Source organism: Sitophilus oryzae, unplaced genomic scaffold, assembly GCF_002938485.1.
Source record: "Sitophilus oryzae breed Bouriz unplaced genomic scaffold, Soryzae_2.0 scaffold_1181_pilon_pilon, whole genome shotgun sequence".
Classification (NCBI taxonomy): Eukaryota; Metazoa; Arthropoda; class Insecta; order Coleoptera; family Curculionidae; genus Sitophilus; species Sitophilus oryzae.
In genome coordinates, this window is record NW_022145817.1 from 1,193,523 (window position 1) to 1,212,500 (window position 18,978).

General features: G+C 32.6%; 1 protein-coding gene across 1 annotated transcript in view; it reads right to left on the minus strand.

Moving 5' to 3' along the window:
* The window catches only part of LOC115891408 (mucin-17-like), a 100,981-nt gene that overhangs the window by 15,316 nt on the left and 66,687 nt on the right, over positions 1 to 18,978 (minus strand). The window contains exon 18 of the mRNA XM_030911852.1: positions 1,771 to 2,053. Coding sequence (XP_030767712.1) covers positions 1,771 to 2,053 — 283 coding nt within the window. The remainder of the gene's footprint in view (positions 1 to 1,770; positions 2,054 to 18,978) is intronic.

The following is an 18,978-nucleotide window of genomic DNA, read 5'->3' on the forward strand; positions in this document are numbered from 1 at the left end:
GTTGAAGATTTTGCAATCATTTTTGGGGCAAAAGTTGTCCCCCTCACAAACAAAATTAACGTGTTTTTGGATTTTCTGAAAAAAAAATTACCCTGGCCGTTATGCCTTGCGGAACGTTTTCGATGGGCCACCCTGTATATGAAATATAAAACAGCAAATATTTGCGAAACCGTTAAAAATTTTGAAATACTCTAAATGTAGAAATGTTAAAATGTTAAAAGAACAAAGAAAATTTACTTTATATTTTAGAAAGTTTGGCGTAGAATTTTGAACACCCTGTGTGATTTAAGATTACGATATTTATAGCAAAATAAGTAGGTACAGACTCAAAGGCTAAACTCATATCGTAAGATTTTGATAAGTGATCTGAAAGGAAGTCAAAAATGCAATAATATACAGAGTGTTCCATGTAAAAGAAATCATCCCGATCCACTCACACTTTTTGAGCCGCCCTGTAGAAGTTATAATATTTTACTGAAATACGTCCCTGGTACATACTTTAAATTTGCACGTAAACAAAATTCCCAAGTTTTTTAGTCTAGGAGCTACAGATGCCCGACGCACTATTGCCGGACCTTGTATAATTCGAAGACGGCCAAGTTTGAAACACTCAGTACTTTGCTCAATTTTCTTCAACTTAGTTAGTCAACTTTTCAAAAAAAATCACTAATTTAAACACTAGTTTTTTGAAAGGGGGTTTTGGATTAATAGTTATTTTTTATACAAGACGATAAAATGGTATTTTACGATAATGCAATTTTATCGGTGTGTATAAAACAATATTTTTTTTCCACAGCGAGTTACGGTTTAAAAAATATTCAGAAATTATTATTTCAAGGAATTTATTACGAGTAAAAAAAATATTGTGCTGGGTTGGTGTTGGTTTCTATGTAATTTGATAAATAAATAAAGTTGTCAGTTTTGAGTAAATATTTTTTAATTATCTTTCGTGTCGATTGCTGATTGAATTGGAGCCAGAACTGGCTCAAAACGAAATAAGTAAATTACCAACAGATATTCAGGCTGAGGCGACAACCGCCATATCCAAACTACTTCCATTTAAATCCCGAATAACTTATAAAAAGGAATACAAAAATTTTCAAAAATGGAAGCAAGTAAAAAACGTGCGAGAAGAAATAAAGTTTTTAACCTATCCTCGCTGTTAAAGTATCATTTAATCTACCCTTGCTGTTAAAGTATTATACAGGGTGTCCCAGAAATAAGTGCAAATATTTTAACTGGTAGTATAGTTCAACCCCAGAAACACGACTATGAGGTTTTTTTCGCGAAAAAAAAAATTGAAAATTCGAAATTTTTTGAATTTTTTTTTTAAATTTTTTTAGTTTTTAGTTAAAAAACATAATTTCTTGATAATATGAAATCATAGGTATTAGATTAAATTTACAAGAAAGAAAATCCAGAAAAGATCCAGTGGTTCTCAAAATTTTAGCAAAAAATCATTTTTTTTGAAAATTTTCAAAGTAAAATAACTCCGTTATTTTGGACTTATTTGAAAAATGATAAAGAGAAAATATGTTTCTTTTATCGAGATCTACCACCCCTTAAAATATTTGCACTTATTTCTGGGACACCCTGTATATCTACTATTTTTGATAATTATAAAGCAATTTTAACAGTTCCTATTGAATAAACAAGTTTTTTGAACACAACTGAAAATAGAATGCCAAACCACCAATCACGTTTATCGTCTTTACTCAAACTTTTTTACAGTATGGTATCATTTTCAATTTTTTCCTTATTTCCTTTTACCTGTAGCGCTGTTCCCAGAAAGCTCGAAATAGCTCTGGTCACATTAACTGCAGCAGTGAGCAGATTACCCCTGATCAGAGAATCCTGGTCGTCTATTCCGGGCACCGGATTTAGACTGACAGGTGGCAGAAGACGGGTTCTCGTTGTGGTTGACGAAAAGTCAAAAGCGTCGTCGTCATCGATACTGTTGCTCACGCTCAAAGTTGAGGCGGTAGACGGGCTGAATTTCTTCTTCGATCCATCTAGTTCGTCAGCATCAACTGTAGACTTTACTTTGCGTGGCCTAAATAATAAACAATAACAAATTTTACTTTTTACTTTTAGATTAGTTTTCTATGTCACTTTGTCATGCTAATAATAATAAAATATTTTAATACAAAATATACAGGGTTGTTCACCACATACGACACGGAGTATTGTAGCTAAACGATTAGATTTTCACAAATTGTAAGTTCTGGGTTCGTTGAAGGTCAATTAGAGCTACAATTTAAAAATATTTTTACAAGATACAGAGTGTCCCAAATAAGTAAAAAATATTATAGTTATATTTTTTTAAATGGAACACCCTGTATATTATTCTATTTTTGGATTCTACGATTGAAATAAAGGTAAATTTGATTAAGGTTTATCACACTTAAATCTTACCGTTTTTGAAATATTTTCAATTTTATGAAATTGCAGTAAAAATGTTAAGGCTTTATTTCTCCCAGGGTATCAAAGTTTTTAATACCAAATATTTACTGAAGATTATTTATTGATCAGATATTGTGTTGCAACAATAAAAATTTTACTACCTTATACAGAGTGTCCAAAAATTTATATTAAATAATTACTAGCTTTAAACGGCAATAACTTGTTTAATTTAAATGGAATACCCTATATATTTTACGTAAATCAGATGCACAATGTAATTGTCTATCAAATTTTATTATACCATTTTTTACCTATCTCTTCAAGTTTTCGTAGAAAATGCATTTTTTTATAATTTAGGCCTCATTTATCACTATACCCATGGAATATTGACATTTCAGATTTTTTTATAGCACTATAATATGTACAAAATGTACAGGTGGTAAATATTGCAAGCCCATTGGCATACAAAATAAACTATTTAAATATTTATAAAAGAGTATACCAATTAAATATACCATCCTATATATCCTACCAAAAACACCAAAAATTAGTTAATTACATACTTATAAATTGTTTTAATTAAAAAATTATTCTAAATAAATGTGGATTTGGCTCAGAAATCGATATAATAATAAGTTATAAAAATGAATGTCTGTGTTTTTATAAATAACCATTCGTTAATAAATGAAGTAAAATCTATAAGGTGTTGCTTTTACCACACTGTCTAATACACACACACAAAATTCAGTTTTTTAGTATTTGGAGCAATTATTACTACAACGTAAACAGTCAAATAATGTAGTTTGAATACTGGGATCATATTAATTGGTCCTCTTGAACAAAAAATATTTAAACAGTATTTTTATTTTTTAATTAAATAAGCGAACTAGATATATCGACAATATTTTAGTATCTGTACCCTTTGAAAATTTGTTATATCTTTAAAAATAAGCTAAAATGTCAATATTCCATAGGTATAGCGATAAATGGGGTCTAAATTATAAGAAAATGCATTTTCTATGAAAACTTGAAGAGGTGGGTAAAAAATGGAACAATACAATTTGATAGACAATTACATTGTGCATCTGATTCACGTAAAATATATAGGGTGTTCTATTTAAATTAAACAAGTTATTGCCGTTTAAAGCTAGTAATTATCTAATATAAATTTTTGGACACTGTATAAGGTAGTATAATTTTTATTATTGCAACACAATATCTGATCAATAAATAATCTTAAGTAAATATTTAGTATTAAAAACTTTGATACCCTTGGAGAAATAAAGCCTTTAATTTTTTACTGAAATTTCATAAAATTGAAAATATTTCAAAAACGGTAAGGTTTAAGTGTGATAAACCTTAATCAAATTTACCTTTATTTTTTACCTTAATCAAATTTACCTAATGATAACTTTAAATCAGATTAACTATAAAACTATTAGTAATAGAAGGTTGTAACAAGTTTTAAAAACTTTTTCAATATTTTTTCTTTATTTCATACGCAGATACTATGTAAAAATTCCTTCAAATAAAAAAGTTTCTCGCTTACCGAAAACCATGATACAATAAAGTTAATGTTTGAAGTTTAATCCATTTTCCAAAAAAAAAATACGCTCATTATGGAACTTTAATTACCTTAGCTATCACCGCCTATGTGTTCCCAATCGATTAAAAAAAAGAGTATGTGAATAAGTTGATTAGTTTAGGAGTTATCGCGTAAGAAAGGTAAAAAAACATGGTTATACATTTATGACAGATTTTTGACATTTTCCGTAATAAAAAATTTCTGACCCCTCCAAAAAGGTCGTAATTAGTCATTTCACATGCACAAAGCCTTAACTGATAATCCTGTATAGATAGCATGTAGTTATACCTCCAAAAAATATTTTGACGCATTTTTATATCGTTTTTACTCGACTATTAGCTAATTTGCCCCCAACTGAGAACTCTGCAAAACTCCATTTACTCAGGACATACTTTCAGGTAACTGTAAAGATATATCTATTATAGGATATATTATAAGTTGGATTTTTTAGATTCAAGAATGGATTGGTAACAAGTTAGATCCCTTACAATATGGATGGAAGAAATAAGGCAATCTGACACCTATTCAATCAACAGAAGATGTGGCCCTGGCGCCTCTTGACCTACTAAAATTAATTTTTTGCAATTGCAAAGTGCTCTAAAAATTGCCCTTGTAGAAAACTGGGTCTTAAATGTTCTAAAAGTGTGGTTAGTGCTAGAGAATCAGTTGCACAAACTTTTGTATTTTAGTTGAGGACGAAAATGACCGTCAGGATGACGTCATAGCAGATTTGATTTAATAACTTTAATTTAATAATAATTTTTTTAACAATAATTTTATTTAATAAATAATATTAATTTAAACATTATTTTTAATTGTTTTAGTGTTTAAATTTATATTTGGTTGGTTTATCTATATTACCACTATACTGTTAACGCAAAAATTATAGCTGATTGGTTAAAAAAACTGGAAAATATATAAAACGTATAGTAAAAAATTGTTCTATCTCTGTTACGATTTATTTAAGAAAAAAAAATGATTGAAGATAAAATCTTCTAAATTTAATTCTCTTCAAAAAACATATCTTTAGTTTTTTCGAAAAAAGTTAAGCAAACGGAGATATTTGAAAAAAAACGAAAAAATCGAAGATGGCGGCGGTTTTTTCGAACTTCCCCCACTGGGACCGAATGGAACTTTTGAGGAGTTAAATAGGAGATCATATTATCTACACATTCCCGTTGAGATTGATTAGTTACTAATTTTTTCCACCTTTATATACAGGGTGTTTCAAAACAAATGCGAAATACTTCAGGGGGTGATTCCTTGTTCAAAATAAAGGGTAGTTTGCTTTATAAACGTTGGGTCAAAAGTCAACCATTAGGGAGATATCGCGGTATAAAGATAATGTTTTTATTTTTTATCTTGAAAACGAAAAGAGATAGACTAATGAAATTTTACGGAAGCATTACTGTTATGAAAACACACTTTCTGGTAATTTTTTTTCACTATTTTAAAATGAGTGGAAGGGGTTGAAATAAACTACCCCTATCATTCTTGTTAATGAAATTTAAAGAAAAATCTTATCAAACACATGCAAAAAAAATAATTTTGATAGTTTAGTTTATTTAGAAACTTTTTTATCTCTTGTGTTTTTCTGATAAAACTCACCGATTTGAAATTAAAAAATAAAATGTAAAGCATTACATGTCAGGACAAAAAACATTTCAAGGAATCTAGTGGGAAGCTGTAATTTTTTTAGGAAAAAATCTAGTCGGCCGCTGTCACTTTTTAGGATGTTTCTAATATTGTTTTATTTGACATTACCCTACTGCAATACGTTATTATCTAGATTATTATTATTATCATTATTATCACCAGATTCTTAATCTAAAAATATTTTTAGTCCTGACATGTAATGCTTTACATTTTATTTTTTAATTTCAAATCGGTGAGTTTTGTAAAAAAAATACAAGAGATAAAAAAGTTTCTAAACAAACTAAACTATCCAAATTAATTTTTTTGCATGCGTTTGATAAGATTTTTCTTTAAATTTCGTTAACAAGAATGATAGGGGTAGTTTATTTCAACCCCTTCCACTCATTTTAAAAAAGTGAAAAAATTACCAGAGAGTGTGTTTTCATAACAGTAATGCTTCCATAAAATTTCATTAGTCTATCTCTTTTCGTTTTCAAGATAAAAAATAAGAACATTATTTTTCCGCCATCTTTGTACCGCGATATCTCCCTAATGGTTGACTTTTGACCCAACGTTTATGAAGCAAACTACCCTTTATTTTAAACAAGGAATCATCCCCTGAAGTTTTTCGCATTTGTTTTGAAACACCCTGTATAATACTCGGCTACGTTTACTGGCCTATTGTGCTGTCTTGTTTTTGGTAGAGTTTATTGGCTTCTGTTAGAGTTTTTGGCTTCTTAGACAACTCTTAAGAATCCGGTGGTTCCATTATGTCTCAAACGTATCGGTCCTTGAAAAAGCTAACTACAAGTGTATTGAAGTCATGGTTAGAAAACCGAATTCCAAAATCTCTGCTTTACAGTGAGCTTGTAGACGGTAAGAGGAGGCCGGATGGACAACTCAAAAGGTACAAGGACATTTTCCACGAAAACTTAAAGGGGATTAACATGCAGAATCATTGGGAAGAAGCAGTTTACAATGGAACTCAATGGAGAAGAATAGTAAATTCAGTTAACAGCGACAACCAAAAAGAAAAGAGGCAACAAAGCAATGAGATTTTTGAATGTCCGGAGTGCGGTAGACAGATAACATCACGTATCGGGCTTTTCGGTCACAGAAATGCTCATGAAAGAAAACGCCTTGTGTGCCCATCTTCTGATGTGTGTCGAATACTCGTCAGCGAGTAATGGCTGTATGTATGTATCTGTACATTATTTTACTAACTAGTGGTTTCTGACCTTTTAAATTCCAAATATATCTTTAATGTCGAATTTAATATCAAATTGTTAAAATTTGTTAGAGTGCCTTAAATCAACATAGTATTTATTATATACCTTAAATAACACAGTATTTTTTTGGGTATTTACCCAAATTTAAATATACCGGCTGTTTGACCATCACTGGTAATACATATCAATATTCCAAGCCATTTGCATCTTGGTTAAAAACTGTAAAATTTAAATGAAGTTAAACCTGAATCATATCTTTATTTTAATAATAAATTTAATACAATAACAACCAAAATCTCATTTCATGTTTAATTGAGACACAATTTGAATAAAAATAATTTTAAATTGTAGCTGTAGTAGTCCTTAAACGACTCCAACACTGACTATTTTTAAAAATCTCTAATCACTTAGCTACAATACTTCAATGTCGAATATCGCGAATAACCCTTCATATTTAATTTAATTGTTTATTTTTATGACATTAAGTATTACTAAATGTTATGATAGTTGTTGATAATCATCGGCTCTCCAAAAAATTTTGTCGTTTTAAATGTACGAGTACTATGTTTATCAAGCTTAAGTTAAGTTTTAATTAAACAGTGTTTAACGTGAATAGTAAAAATATTAACAACCAAGTCATTATAAATATGGTGCGGACCTACATGCATATACAATATTGATTTTAATAAACACTTATATTATAAATTTTGATACAAAAAGAGTTTTGTCATTACTAATGGATTAGGACTATTGGTTTATGCGTTTTATTATCAAAATTTATTACTAGCAGGTCAATCGATGTTAACTTTGGCCTAGACATCATTTACTTGGCCCCTACTCTTCTTTATTTTTTTTATTGAGTATAAGAATGATTTTTGAATGGTCTATTTTAAAATTCTAGATTTTTGTTGGGAAATAGATAATTGTCGGGAAACGTTCCTTACAGAATCTTTCTTCGCCGGCTAAAAGTCTACACACAAATCGAGAAGTACACATTCTGATCACACAGGATCACAGTTTTCTATTTTTTTCTTTTTCACAAGATGAATCCTATACAAAACGGTCATTCTCATGGCCATATGACGAAAATAATCGTACCTTCTGGGGTCCATATTGCTACAAATAAATTGGCGAGGGCATTTCCAGATCAAAAGGCGAATATATTTCACGCATAGCTCTGAGCGAGTCCATAGATGTTATTTGCGTTCAGGAGCTCCATGTCGGTCAAGGTTTTGATCAACTGAACTACAGAGCAAGAATAGAGGGTTTTAAGATAGCAACCTATACCCTATCCGACATCCATGGGTCTGCTATATACGTGAAAAATAATATCACTGAATTCTCCGCTGAACCCGCTGACTCCGCCGCTGGATTGGAGCTACTAGAGCTGCAGCTTCTATATCTTATAATTGTTTCAGTGTATAAGTCCCCCAGTCTTACATGGCCAGAGAACGTTATCACAATTCAGCCTTCCCTTAGCGTTTACATAGGCGATTTTAATAGCCATCATACTACCTGGGGCTACGCTACCAATAACAGAGATGGGGAGACGCTTTTACGATTGGGCGGAGCGTAACAATCTACCTACTATATGATGCTGGCGGGACAATAAGACCTTCCACTCGGCAAGATGGCAGAAGGACTTCAATCCTGACCTCTGTTTCGTTAATAGGAACGACCGGAACCTTCCCCTCCCTTCCACTCGGAAAGTATTACATAAATTTCCAAACAATCAACACAGAGTCCTTCTCACTGTAGGTGTTCAAGTTCCAGTAATTAGAACTGCTAAACTCAAGCGGTGGAATTTTAGAAAGGCAAATTGGAGCGTTTTCCAAGAAGCAGTCGAACTAGGAATTCAGCATCTGCCTGCTACAGTGAAAAGTTATAAGAAGTTTGTAAAGCTCTTGTAAAGCAAGAGAGCATTCCAGGAGGCTTCCATAAAGAGTATATCCCATGCTGGTCGAACAACACGGAGAACCTTAAGAGAGCATTCGAGGACACTGGCGATCCCCAAATTGCACAACAAATGATAGATTCCTTAGATTCTGCTAGAACGAAGAGATGGAGAGAGACTTCCGAAGGAATAGACTTCACCCACTCAAGCAGGAAGGGTTGGAACCTCCTTAGACGCCTTGGAGCTGCTGCCCCTCCACCCTTAAAAACACTAAGCATTCATCCAAACACATTGCAGACCGGCTCGAGAGAAGTATCCAAGATCAAACAAGAAGATAGGAATCCTTCCAGAGAAATCAAAAACTGTAACAACAACATCTCGCTCAATACCTTCCGTGTCTCAGTGGTCGCATGATTTCTCCATGGATGACCTAAATAGCGCCTTAAAGAAAATGAAACAGGGGAAGGCTCCTGGCCCGGATGGCGTGTTTCCGGAGTTCCTAAAAAATCTCGGAAATTTAGCTAAACAATGGCTTTTGGACTTCTTTAATGACCTCCTTCGGACAGGCGAGATCCCCAGTGTTTTCAGACATTCGAAGATCCTTGCCATACTTAAACCAGGAAAACCGGCTGACGTCTCTTCAAACTATAGACCCATTGCATTACTTAGCATGACCTATAAACTGCTGGAGAGATTACTTTATAACAGAATCTCGCCATCAGTCGAAGACGTTCTTATCCAACAACAGGCAGGTTTCAGAGCCAAGCGCAACTGCACTGATCAAGTTCTTGCTCTTTCCACTTTCATCGAAGCAGGTTTCCAGACGGGGATGAAAACTGCATGCGCATTCGTTGATTTATCATCAGCCTACGACACAGTGTGGAGAAAGGGTATGATGTACAAGCTCCAACAAATAATTCCCTGCAGAAAGATCACAAACCTCATACAGAACATGCTGAGCAACAGAAGAATAACAGTACATTTGAACGATAAAACTAGCTCCCCTCGCACATTTAATAATGGTCTCCCACAGGGGTCAGTACTCGCTCCACTTCTTTTCAACGTATATACAAATGACGTCCCCCAACTACGGCTCATAAATTTATATACGCAGATGACATGGCATTGGCTACACAACATCAGTCCTTGGAAACAGGCGGCAACCAGCTTACGCGAGATCTTGAAATGCATGCATATTACAAGAAATGGTGCCTTAAGCCCAACCCGCTAAAATCGGAAACTGGGGCATTTCACTTGTCGAATAGGTTAGCTAAAGAGGAACTGAATGTATATTTTGGGGGAGAAAGAATTAGACACAACCAATGCCCAACATATCTGGGTGTCACGTTGGACAGGACTTTATCCTATAATCAGCACATTACAAAAACCGCACAGAAAATTAAATCCAGAAATAATATCTTGAGTAAACTCGCAGGAACTTCGTCGGGTGCGGATGGAAACACACTCAGAACTGCCGCGCTGGCTCTAACTTACTCGGCGGCAGAGTACTGTGCATCGCTATGGTACAAAAGTCACCACACGTATAAAATCGACGTGCAGCTCAATGAAGCTATGAGAGTTGTAACTGGGACATTAAGATCAACCCCAACAGTATGGCTCCCGATCCTGGCGAATATTTCGCCCCTCAAATTCGCAGAACAACTATGGCACAAAAGGAGTGGATGAAGGCTCCCACCCAAGACGGCTTACCTATTCAACTGTCTATCAATCCTCCCCCTTCTAAGCGCCTCAAATCTCGCAACCCAATCTGGATGGACGACGAACTTAAGAGCGAGTACAATATGCACTCCAAATGGAATGAGCTTGTGGCTAGCAGTCTGGGAACATGCAACTTGAACTTAGTTGCCGATATATCGGGTGCCCTCCCGGACATGGACCTTCCTCGTCATACCTGGAGTCGCCTAAATCGTTTTAGGGTGGGTCACGGCAGATGCCGTGATATGCTTCATAAATGGGGAATTGAAGACTCACCAGCTTGCGACTGTGGAGCTCCACGACAAACGATGGAACACATTCTGACCGAATGTCCACCCAGAGCCTTTCCTGGGGGCATCCAGAACTTATTTTGCGCTACTTCTTCGGCAATTGACTGGATAAATAACCTCAATATAAATGTTTAATGTAAATTTTGTCCCTGACTACATATATGTTTTATATATACTTGTAATATTTTTAAGTCCTTATATTTCTCATGCATTTTCTTTTTTTTTTACAACTATTTGTTTGTTTATATATGCTTATCTCTGTGTATGTTTATAGAATGTATTCACATATCCTGTATTTGTGCTTCTCATACGAAATAAATAAAACAATGATTTTTGAATGGTCTATTTTAAAATTATAGATTTTTGTTGGGAAATAGATACTTGTCTGGAAACGTTCCTTACAGAATCTTTCTGTAATTAGTGTTAATTTTTGACAAGTTCTATATCACTTTTTAGTAAATGACGTCTAGAGATTGACCTCGCAAAAATTACCATTGATTGTTATTCCCCAGGCGTTTACGTCGTTTCTTTTTCGATCATACGGTACTATTATAGAAGTCATAAATGTACTTAAACTTAAAATTATAACAAAAGTTACAGCTATGGTACAACGGATTTTTCAAATATCAATAATACTGTCAAGGTGTATGTGGCGGTAAACTGTATTACTGGTTGCCTACATTGTCACAACGTGCCTACGTGTCAAGAAACATGGTGAATTCACCAGAAAGTGAAAGAAATATTACAGAATTCTATAGAAGGTTCGAGAAACAGTCGGTAGGGGTATATAAAGGCCCACGCTTGGCGGTTGGACAGTTTGAAGTTTGATAATACCGCGTTTTAAATCGTGAGGTAATTGTCGAAGGTGCCAGAACAGTTAGAATAATAGTACGAGTAGTTGCATAAATTGTGTTTTATAATCAGTATAAATTGTGTGTACAGAGTGAGATAATAAATTCGTTAAGTATTTTATCGTGAGTTTAAATTAGTGGACCCACGGAATCCGTAACAATACTTTTCGCGGATCCTATAGGTAGGTACTACACATATTTCTAAAGACCTACTTATACAGGGGGAATCTTAAATTAATGTAAATATTTTTAAGTCTGGTAGATCTCGATAAAAGAAACATACTTTATTTTTACTGTTTTTCAAATAAGTCCAAAATAACCGAGTTAGGTATTTTACTTTGAAAATTTCCAAAGAAAAATTATTTTTTGCTTAAATTTTGGGATCCACTGAATATTTTCTGGGTTTTCTTTCTTGTAAACTTAGTCTACTACCTATGTTGCCATAATATAAAGAAATTATGTTTTTTAAGTAAAAACTAAAAAAATTCCAAATTTTAATTTTGGAAAAAATCATCGTGTTTCTGGGGTCGAAATATACTACCCCTAAAATATCTGCACTTATTTGCAAAAAGACTCATCCAGAGAAAAATTACAACATACCTTGATGTGACTCTCAAAGTAGTCCCATGTTGACCGGCAGAAGTAACCTGAACACCTTCATTGACATTTATTAAATTTTGCAGACTTTTAATCTTGGAAAAATCCAAATTCTCTACAGCTTTCGGGTCATTCCTAGCAGCTTCCAACTGTTTTATTAAAATCTAAAATAAACATTTCGTGGTCACAATAATTGCTTTGTACAGGGTATTTCAAAAATTATTTTCCATCTCTCGTGGGGAAAATTCCTCACGTAAAAATAAGATTTATTTTTCATATCAACATAGGACCGATTAAACTTTAATCGAGGCTTCAACCCCTTAGCTAAAAGAAGTTAAAGTTTCTTTTTTATTTATTATAATTCACTTCCAAGTGCTTTTAGAGATTCGAATGGGATTTTGAGGATAAAAGTTACTATAAGTGCTTACTATACTATATTTTATTCGACATATTTACCAGGGACGTGCATATGCGTTGGAATATTTAATATTGGAATATTTTTCTAAAAAAAACATGCGCGCCGCTGATTTTTTTTTCTCTTATTAAATGCCGATTAAAAGTTTTCTCTTAATATTTTGTCGATTTCGATCTCCTTAATGAGATAAATAACTAGTTTTGCGCAATTCAAACTACACAATACTAGTTTTGACTACTTTGTAATGCGCAATACCCGTTTAAATGTACAATTTTGGGTTTGGGAAATATTTTTTGCTCAAAACTAGTTCTGTGCAATTTTTTCGGGCATTACCCGAATTCGAGTATTGTGCGTAACGTAAATACTATTTGGCGCTATTCTTACAACGGTCGCGATCCAAAAATTTAATAACTTCGGAGCCGTTCGGCTTTTTCTGAATTATGTCGCCAAATATTATTGAATCAAGTTTATTATTTTTTTTAATTTTATAAATAAAATACAGTGGACTGCATATAAAAAACTTTATTTTATATAAGGACATAATATATTAAATAGCTGCGGAACATTGGAAACCGACGTTATACCATAATGGTTTTTACAGTTCAAAGTTCACATACCATTTTAAGTTTTTTTAATGCCACTTTACACTTTTTTTGCCCCCCACACAACACAATTATTATAATTACTTTAAAAATGGACACTTTAAATACTTTTTGGTACTTTTTCAATGAGGACGGTTTAAATTATGTAAGATTTTATAATTTTCGAAGGTTCTGACCTTGACAAGAGAAAACTCTTTCTGTTCTTGTTGTCTATGATCAACAATGATACGTTTTGGCGGGAAGCCGAGCATTCCAATCTGAATTTATTTCGTTTATCTATGATATTTTTTTGAGGAAGAGGCGAAAAATCTTCCATTCGTTGGGTAGTGTCGGGTTCCTACCGACTAAATTCGCATTGCAAAGCTCTATCTAGCTATATAGACACCGCTTGCGCATTACCTCAGCTGGAAGGCTGTCTATGCGATATGGTTAGGTTAGGCATTCTATTCTCTTTGGACTGTACTACTTCTTGAATACATTTATATGTAATTTTCCATGATTCTTCACTACTTAACAGCCTTTGCATCATATTTTTGGCATTAAAAACTTGTCTGCCACTGTCCCGTTGTAATATCTCTCTAAACTGTTTCTATTAATTGCAGAGGAATACGTGTGTGTTCGACACTATCAACTTCATTGCAATATATGCACAGGTTTGATGTGGATTTCTTCCTTTTATACAGATAGCTGTTAAAGCATTCGTGCCCTGTCAATAACTGAAAATAGTCTGTCTCACCAAAACTACTATCTAACAACTATCTAAACAACCAGGCATTAATGTCTGGTATGAGATTGTGTGTACATCTACCATATTTGTCTAGATCCCACTCCTTTTGCCATTTATTCATCTCTCTTCTCGCCTCTACAAGCAGGTGAATAGGAGGTACCCCAGATATGACATTTAATGCTTCAGCGGAGACGTTCTGTATGCAGTGGAGATCTTGAAGTTCAGTTTACGGTGTATAGCTTTAAGTTTTTACCTTATATATTCCCTTTGATATTGCGAAGTGCCACACTGGTTTAGTAAGTAAGTGGCTCTATTATATTAGGCATCAACTTGGCATCAACCTACCTAGTGCGGTCAAAGTTGTGTCAAAGAATGTAAGCTTTGAATGAAGCCAAACTCCAAAGTATCTTATTCCATTTCTTGGTACAATTAATTGTTGTCCCAGAAGCTCAAATGAAATATGAGAGAGCTTTCTCTTGGTGGTTAATAAAATTGCTTCAGTTTTGCTTGGTGCTAGTTTTAAACCCCCGTTGCGTTCGATCCAGTTGGCCACTCATAAGTGTATTTTCGTTTTTGGCCGTTGCCATCATCGCTACGTCATTGTCTAAGCCAATTAGTGTTACTCCTTCGGGCATAACTGTTTCCAGTAGGTCGTTGTACTGGTTATTCCATAGTGTTGGCCTAACTACTGACCCCTGTAGCACTTCGCTGGTTACGTTAATCTGGTTAATCTGCCTTTTAGCAGTATCATCTTCAATTAAAATGTAGATAAGATGCCACCATGTTAGTCAGAGACGAACTTATACTCCATTTCTGCATTTCGTCCAGAATGATCTGCCACGAAGCACTGTTGCATTTTGCACATCTAGAGTAATTACTGCGCAAAATTTTCTATTATTTAGCGCAAAATCTGCTTCTTGTCTGGCAATAAGACGTGCTTGTTCGATCTACCTTGATTGAATTTCTTGTTTCCAGTATCTGGAAACACTAAAGGGTTATTCACCACATACGACACGAGTATTGTAGCTAAATAATTAGATTTTTACAAATTGTAAGTTTTGGGTTCGTTGAAGGTCTATTAGAGCTATACAATTTAAAAATATTTTTACAAGATACAGAGTGTCCCAAATAAATAAAAAATATCAAAGTTGTATTTTTAGTTTCTACTATTAAAATAAAGAAAAATTTGATTAAGGTTTACTACCCTTAAACCTTACAGTTTTTGAAATATTTTCAATTTTGCGAAATTGCAGTAAAAATTTTAAGGCTTCATTTCTCCAAGGGTATCAAAGTTTTTAATATTAAAAATTTACTGAAGTCTATTTATTGATCAGTTATTGTGTTGCAATAATAAAAATAATACTACTTCATACAGAGTGTCTAAAAATTTATATTCAATTATTTCTAGCTTTAAAGGGCAATAACTTGTTTAATTTAAATAGAACGCCCTGTATATTTTAGGAGAATCAGATGCACAATTTAATTGTCTATCAAATTGTATTATACCACTTTTACCTATCCCTTCAAGTTTTCGTAGAAAATGTATTTTCTTATAATTTAGACCTCATTTTTTATCAATATACCCATGGAATATTGACATTTTAGATTGTTTTTAAAGAAACAAATGTACAAAATGTACAAGCTACTAATATTATCGTTTTTGGCAAAATGATAATATTACTAGCGCATTTGTATGCAAACAGAAAACTATTTAAATCTTTATAAAAGAGTATACCATTAATTAAATATACCACCATTATTTCCGCCCAAATACTAATTAATTAAATACTTAATTATGTTCGTTAATAAATTATTCTAAATAAATGTGGATTTGAATCAGACATCAATATAATAATAAGTTAATAAAATGAATGTCTCTGTTGTTATAAATAAGCATTTGTCAAAAAATGAAATATCATTTTTAAGGTGTTACTTTTTACCTCGCTTTTTACTACACTGTCTAATACACATACAAAATTCAGTTTTTTAGTATTTGGAGCAATTATTATTAATCAACGCAAGCAGTCAATTAATATAGTTTGAATACTGGAATCATATTAATTGGTCCTCTTTAACAAATATTTAAACATTTTTTTTTTATTTTTTAATGAAATAAACAAACTATATAGTCAATATTAGTATCTGTACTCTTTAAAAATTTGATACATCTTTAAAAATAATCTAAAATGTCAATATTCCATGGGTATATTGATAAATGAGTTTTAAATTACAATTAAATGCATTTTCTTCGGAAACATGAAGAGATAGGTAAAAATAGTATGACACAATTTGATAGACAGTTAAATTGTGCATCTGATTCTCATAAAATATACAGGGTCTCATAAAATATACAGAGTGTTCCCTTTAAATTAAATAAGTTATTGCCGTTTAAAGCTAGTAATTATTTAAAATAAAATTTTAGAGACTCTGTATAAGGTAATATAATTTTTATTATTGCAACACAATAACTGATCAATAAATAAACTTCAGTAAATATTTAGTATTAAAAACTTTGATACCCTTGGAGAAATGAAGCCTTAAAATTTTGACTGCAATTTCACAAAATTGAAAATATTTCAAAAACGGTAAGGGTTGAGTATAATAAACCTTTACCAAATTTATCTTTATTTTAATAGTAGAAACTAAAAATGTAATAATATACAGGGTGTTTCATTTAAAAAAATACATCTTTGATATTTTTTATTTATTTGGGACACTCTGTATCTTGTAAAAATATTTTTAAATTGTAGCTCTAATAGTCCTTCAACGAACCCAAAACTTACAATTTGTAAAAATTTAATTATTTAGCTACAATACTCCGTGTCGTATGTGGTGAACAACCCTGTATAATTTACTATATCATTTGATTATACGTAACAGGTTGTGGGGGGAATACCAAGCACTGCATAGTATAAACGCGTCTTTTCTTAATACAGGTAGTGCGGAGATTGGCGATTTCTTCGCTCCACCAGTAAGCAGGAGGACCGCTTTTACAGGGTTTTTTCTTTGGCATCGATTTATCACAAATTTTATTCAGGTTACATGAGTTTTGTTTCGATATACAGTACGGAATATGTATGTATATAAACCTCCGAAATTTACCACCTTGGTTGACGAAGTGATAATTAGTTAAGGTGTGTACTTGCATTGCAAATATAATTTGTACAAAAATAAATAGAAAAAAAAATCTTTAGTGACACAGATCAAACAATGAACAGGCTACTTTTGTATAAAAATTCAGAGCAAAATAATTTATCCCTTTACATCTAACTAAATTATAATTATTATTGACTGGTTAATTTCCATGTATTTTGTCCACGTCAATAACAGTACTTGTAACGAAACTTCAAAGCGTTTAGCCTGAGAATGCATGAAATTGTTTCAAACTCATCGATTTACCGCCACAAAAGAAACTATATGCTTCTTGTTAGCTCTATATACCATTACGTTAGGGTTACTGAACTAACTTTAGAAAATAAAAATACAACAAAGCCAAACCGCTGATAATTACAAAGAAACTACATTACTCGGAATTATCAGAAGCCAGGATAATTTAGTATGTCACGACACGGCAGCGTAAATAGATGTATCAGGATAATAGCACTACGAACATTTTCAAGAAAAATGAGTATGCTAAGCTCTATGTTTATTTTAATCTCCCAAGTATTTATCATTAATTTATTATTATTAAATTTTTACTATCATCGATATAATTATATTTAAAATCGGAGTATCTTGTATTTAGCAAATTATTGTGAATCAATTTTGAAAGTACCGGGTGGCCAACTAAGACTAGAGGCTGTATCTCAGAAACTACTTATCGTATAACTTTGGGAAAAAAATCTAGTAAGTAAATCGACCAAGAGAAATCGCTTGAAATTATTTGGGGCGTTTGTCTTATAGCCAATCAGAAAACAGGGTTTTTCTCAAAAATATGCAAGTGAACAGGTATTTTAAATATTACTATTGTAATCATCAGAGTATTTTGCTCTATCTCATAAAATAAAGTGGTGGGGGAAGGTTAAACTTGCTTTTATTAAAATAAGGATAATTCAGGTTTGGGTTACGCGATTTAAACAAACTAGGGCTCGTTTAAAAAAGCTTTTCTTCCTTCATGATCTAAATTTTGTTTCCACATTTTTTTTCATGGGAGCTAGAGGGCGCTGTTTGACATCATAACAGATATTGCGCTTTTTCGTAAAAAAATTAAATAGGAGGCTATATTTCTCTTTGCACAATTAAATAGAGCACAAAATTTTAAAAATATCAGCGCAAACCGCAACTTTCTATCTGCTCTCTAACCCGAGATATTAAGAGAACAAATCATGTTAGGCTGCTGCTTAGGATTATATGGTCTAAAAATTATAGTAGCAGGCTAGGAAACAAAAAGAGGTAAATTGGTTACGTCAAAATATCAAAACGTTTAAGTTCAGTTTTCATGCATCCGAATTTCTGGCGTTTTCTTAAAAAAATTACGTCATAATTATTTAAACATGTTTATGTAACATTATCATCCATCCATATAATTTTTATGAATTTCTTGGTTAATTATACGTAATTAGTTCTCAGATTAAAATGTCCGAAAGTCAGAGAATCAATATTCATCAATAATTTTGTGCCGCCATATTGTTTTTAACAGAAAACCGCCGAATTTCGTATGGTCGAAAACTAGGGGTTTATTCATATAACGTCATTTAGTTATTAATCCAAGTTCGTCCTTGATTTCACTTGTTTTCGTGTTTTACCTGTCGTTTTTGTTATTTATTATTATATTATAAAGTTTATGTCGTTTGGGTCAATTTTAATATAGCACCGAACGAAGATGCGAATCTTAACAATATGCACTACTGCTCCAAATCTGCCCTTGATGCAAGTACTTTAGCACCAAGACCGTTGGTCGGTAAATGTTTACGCAGGAATTCTAGGATGGCGAATGATTGGACTTTTTTAATTATCTGAGTGAAATGAACTATCCATAATTTCTAAGAAATGAATTGCCAATTTTGTTAGGGTATGCATCATGATGAAATTGCC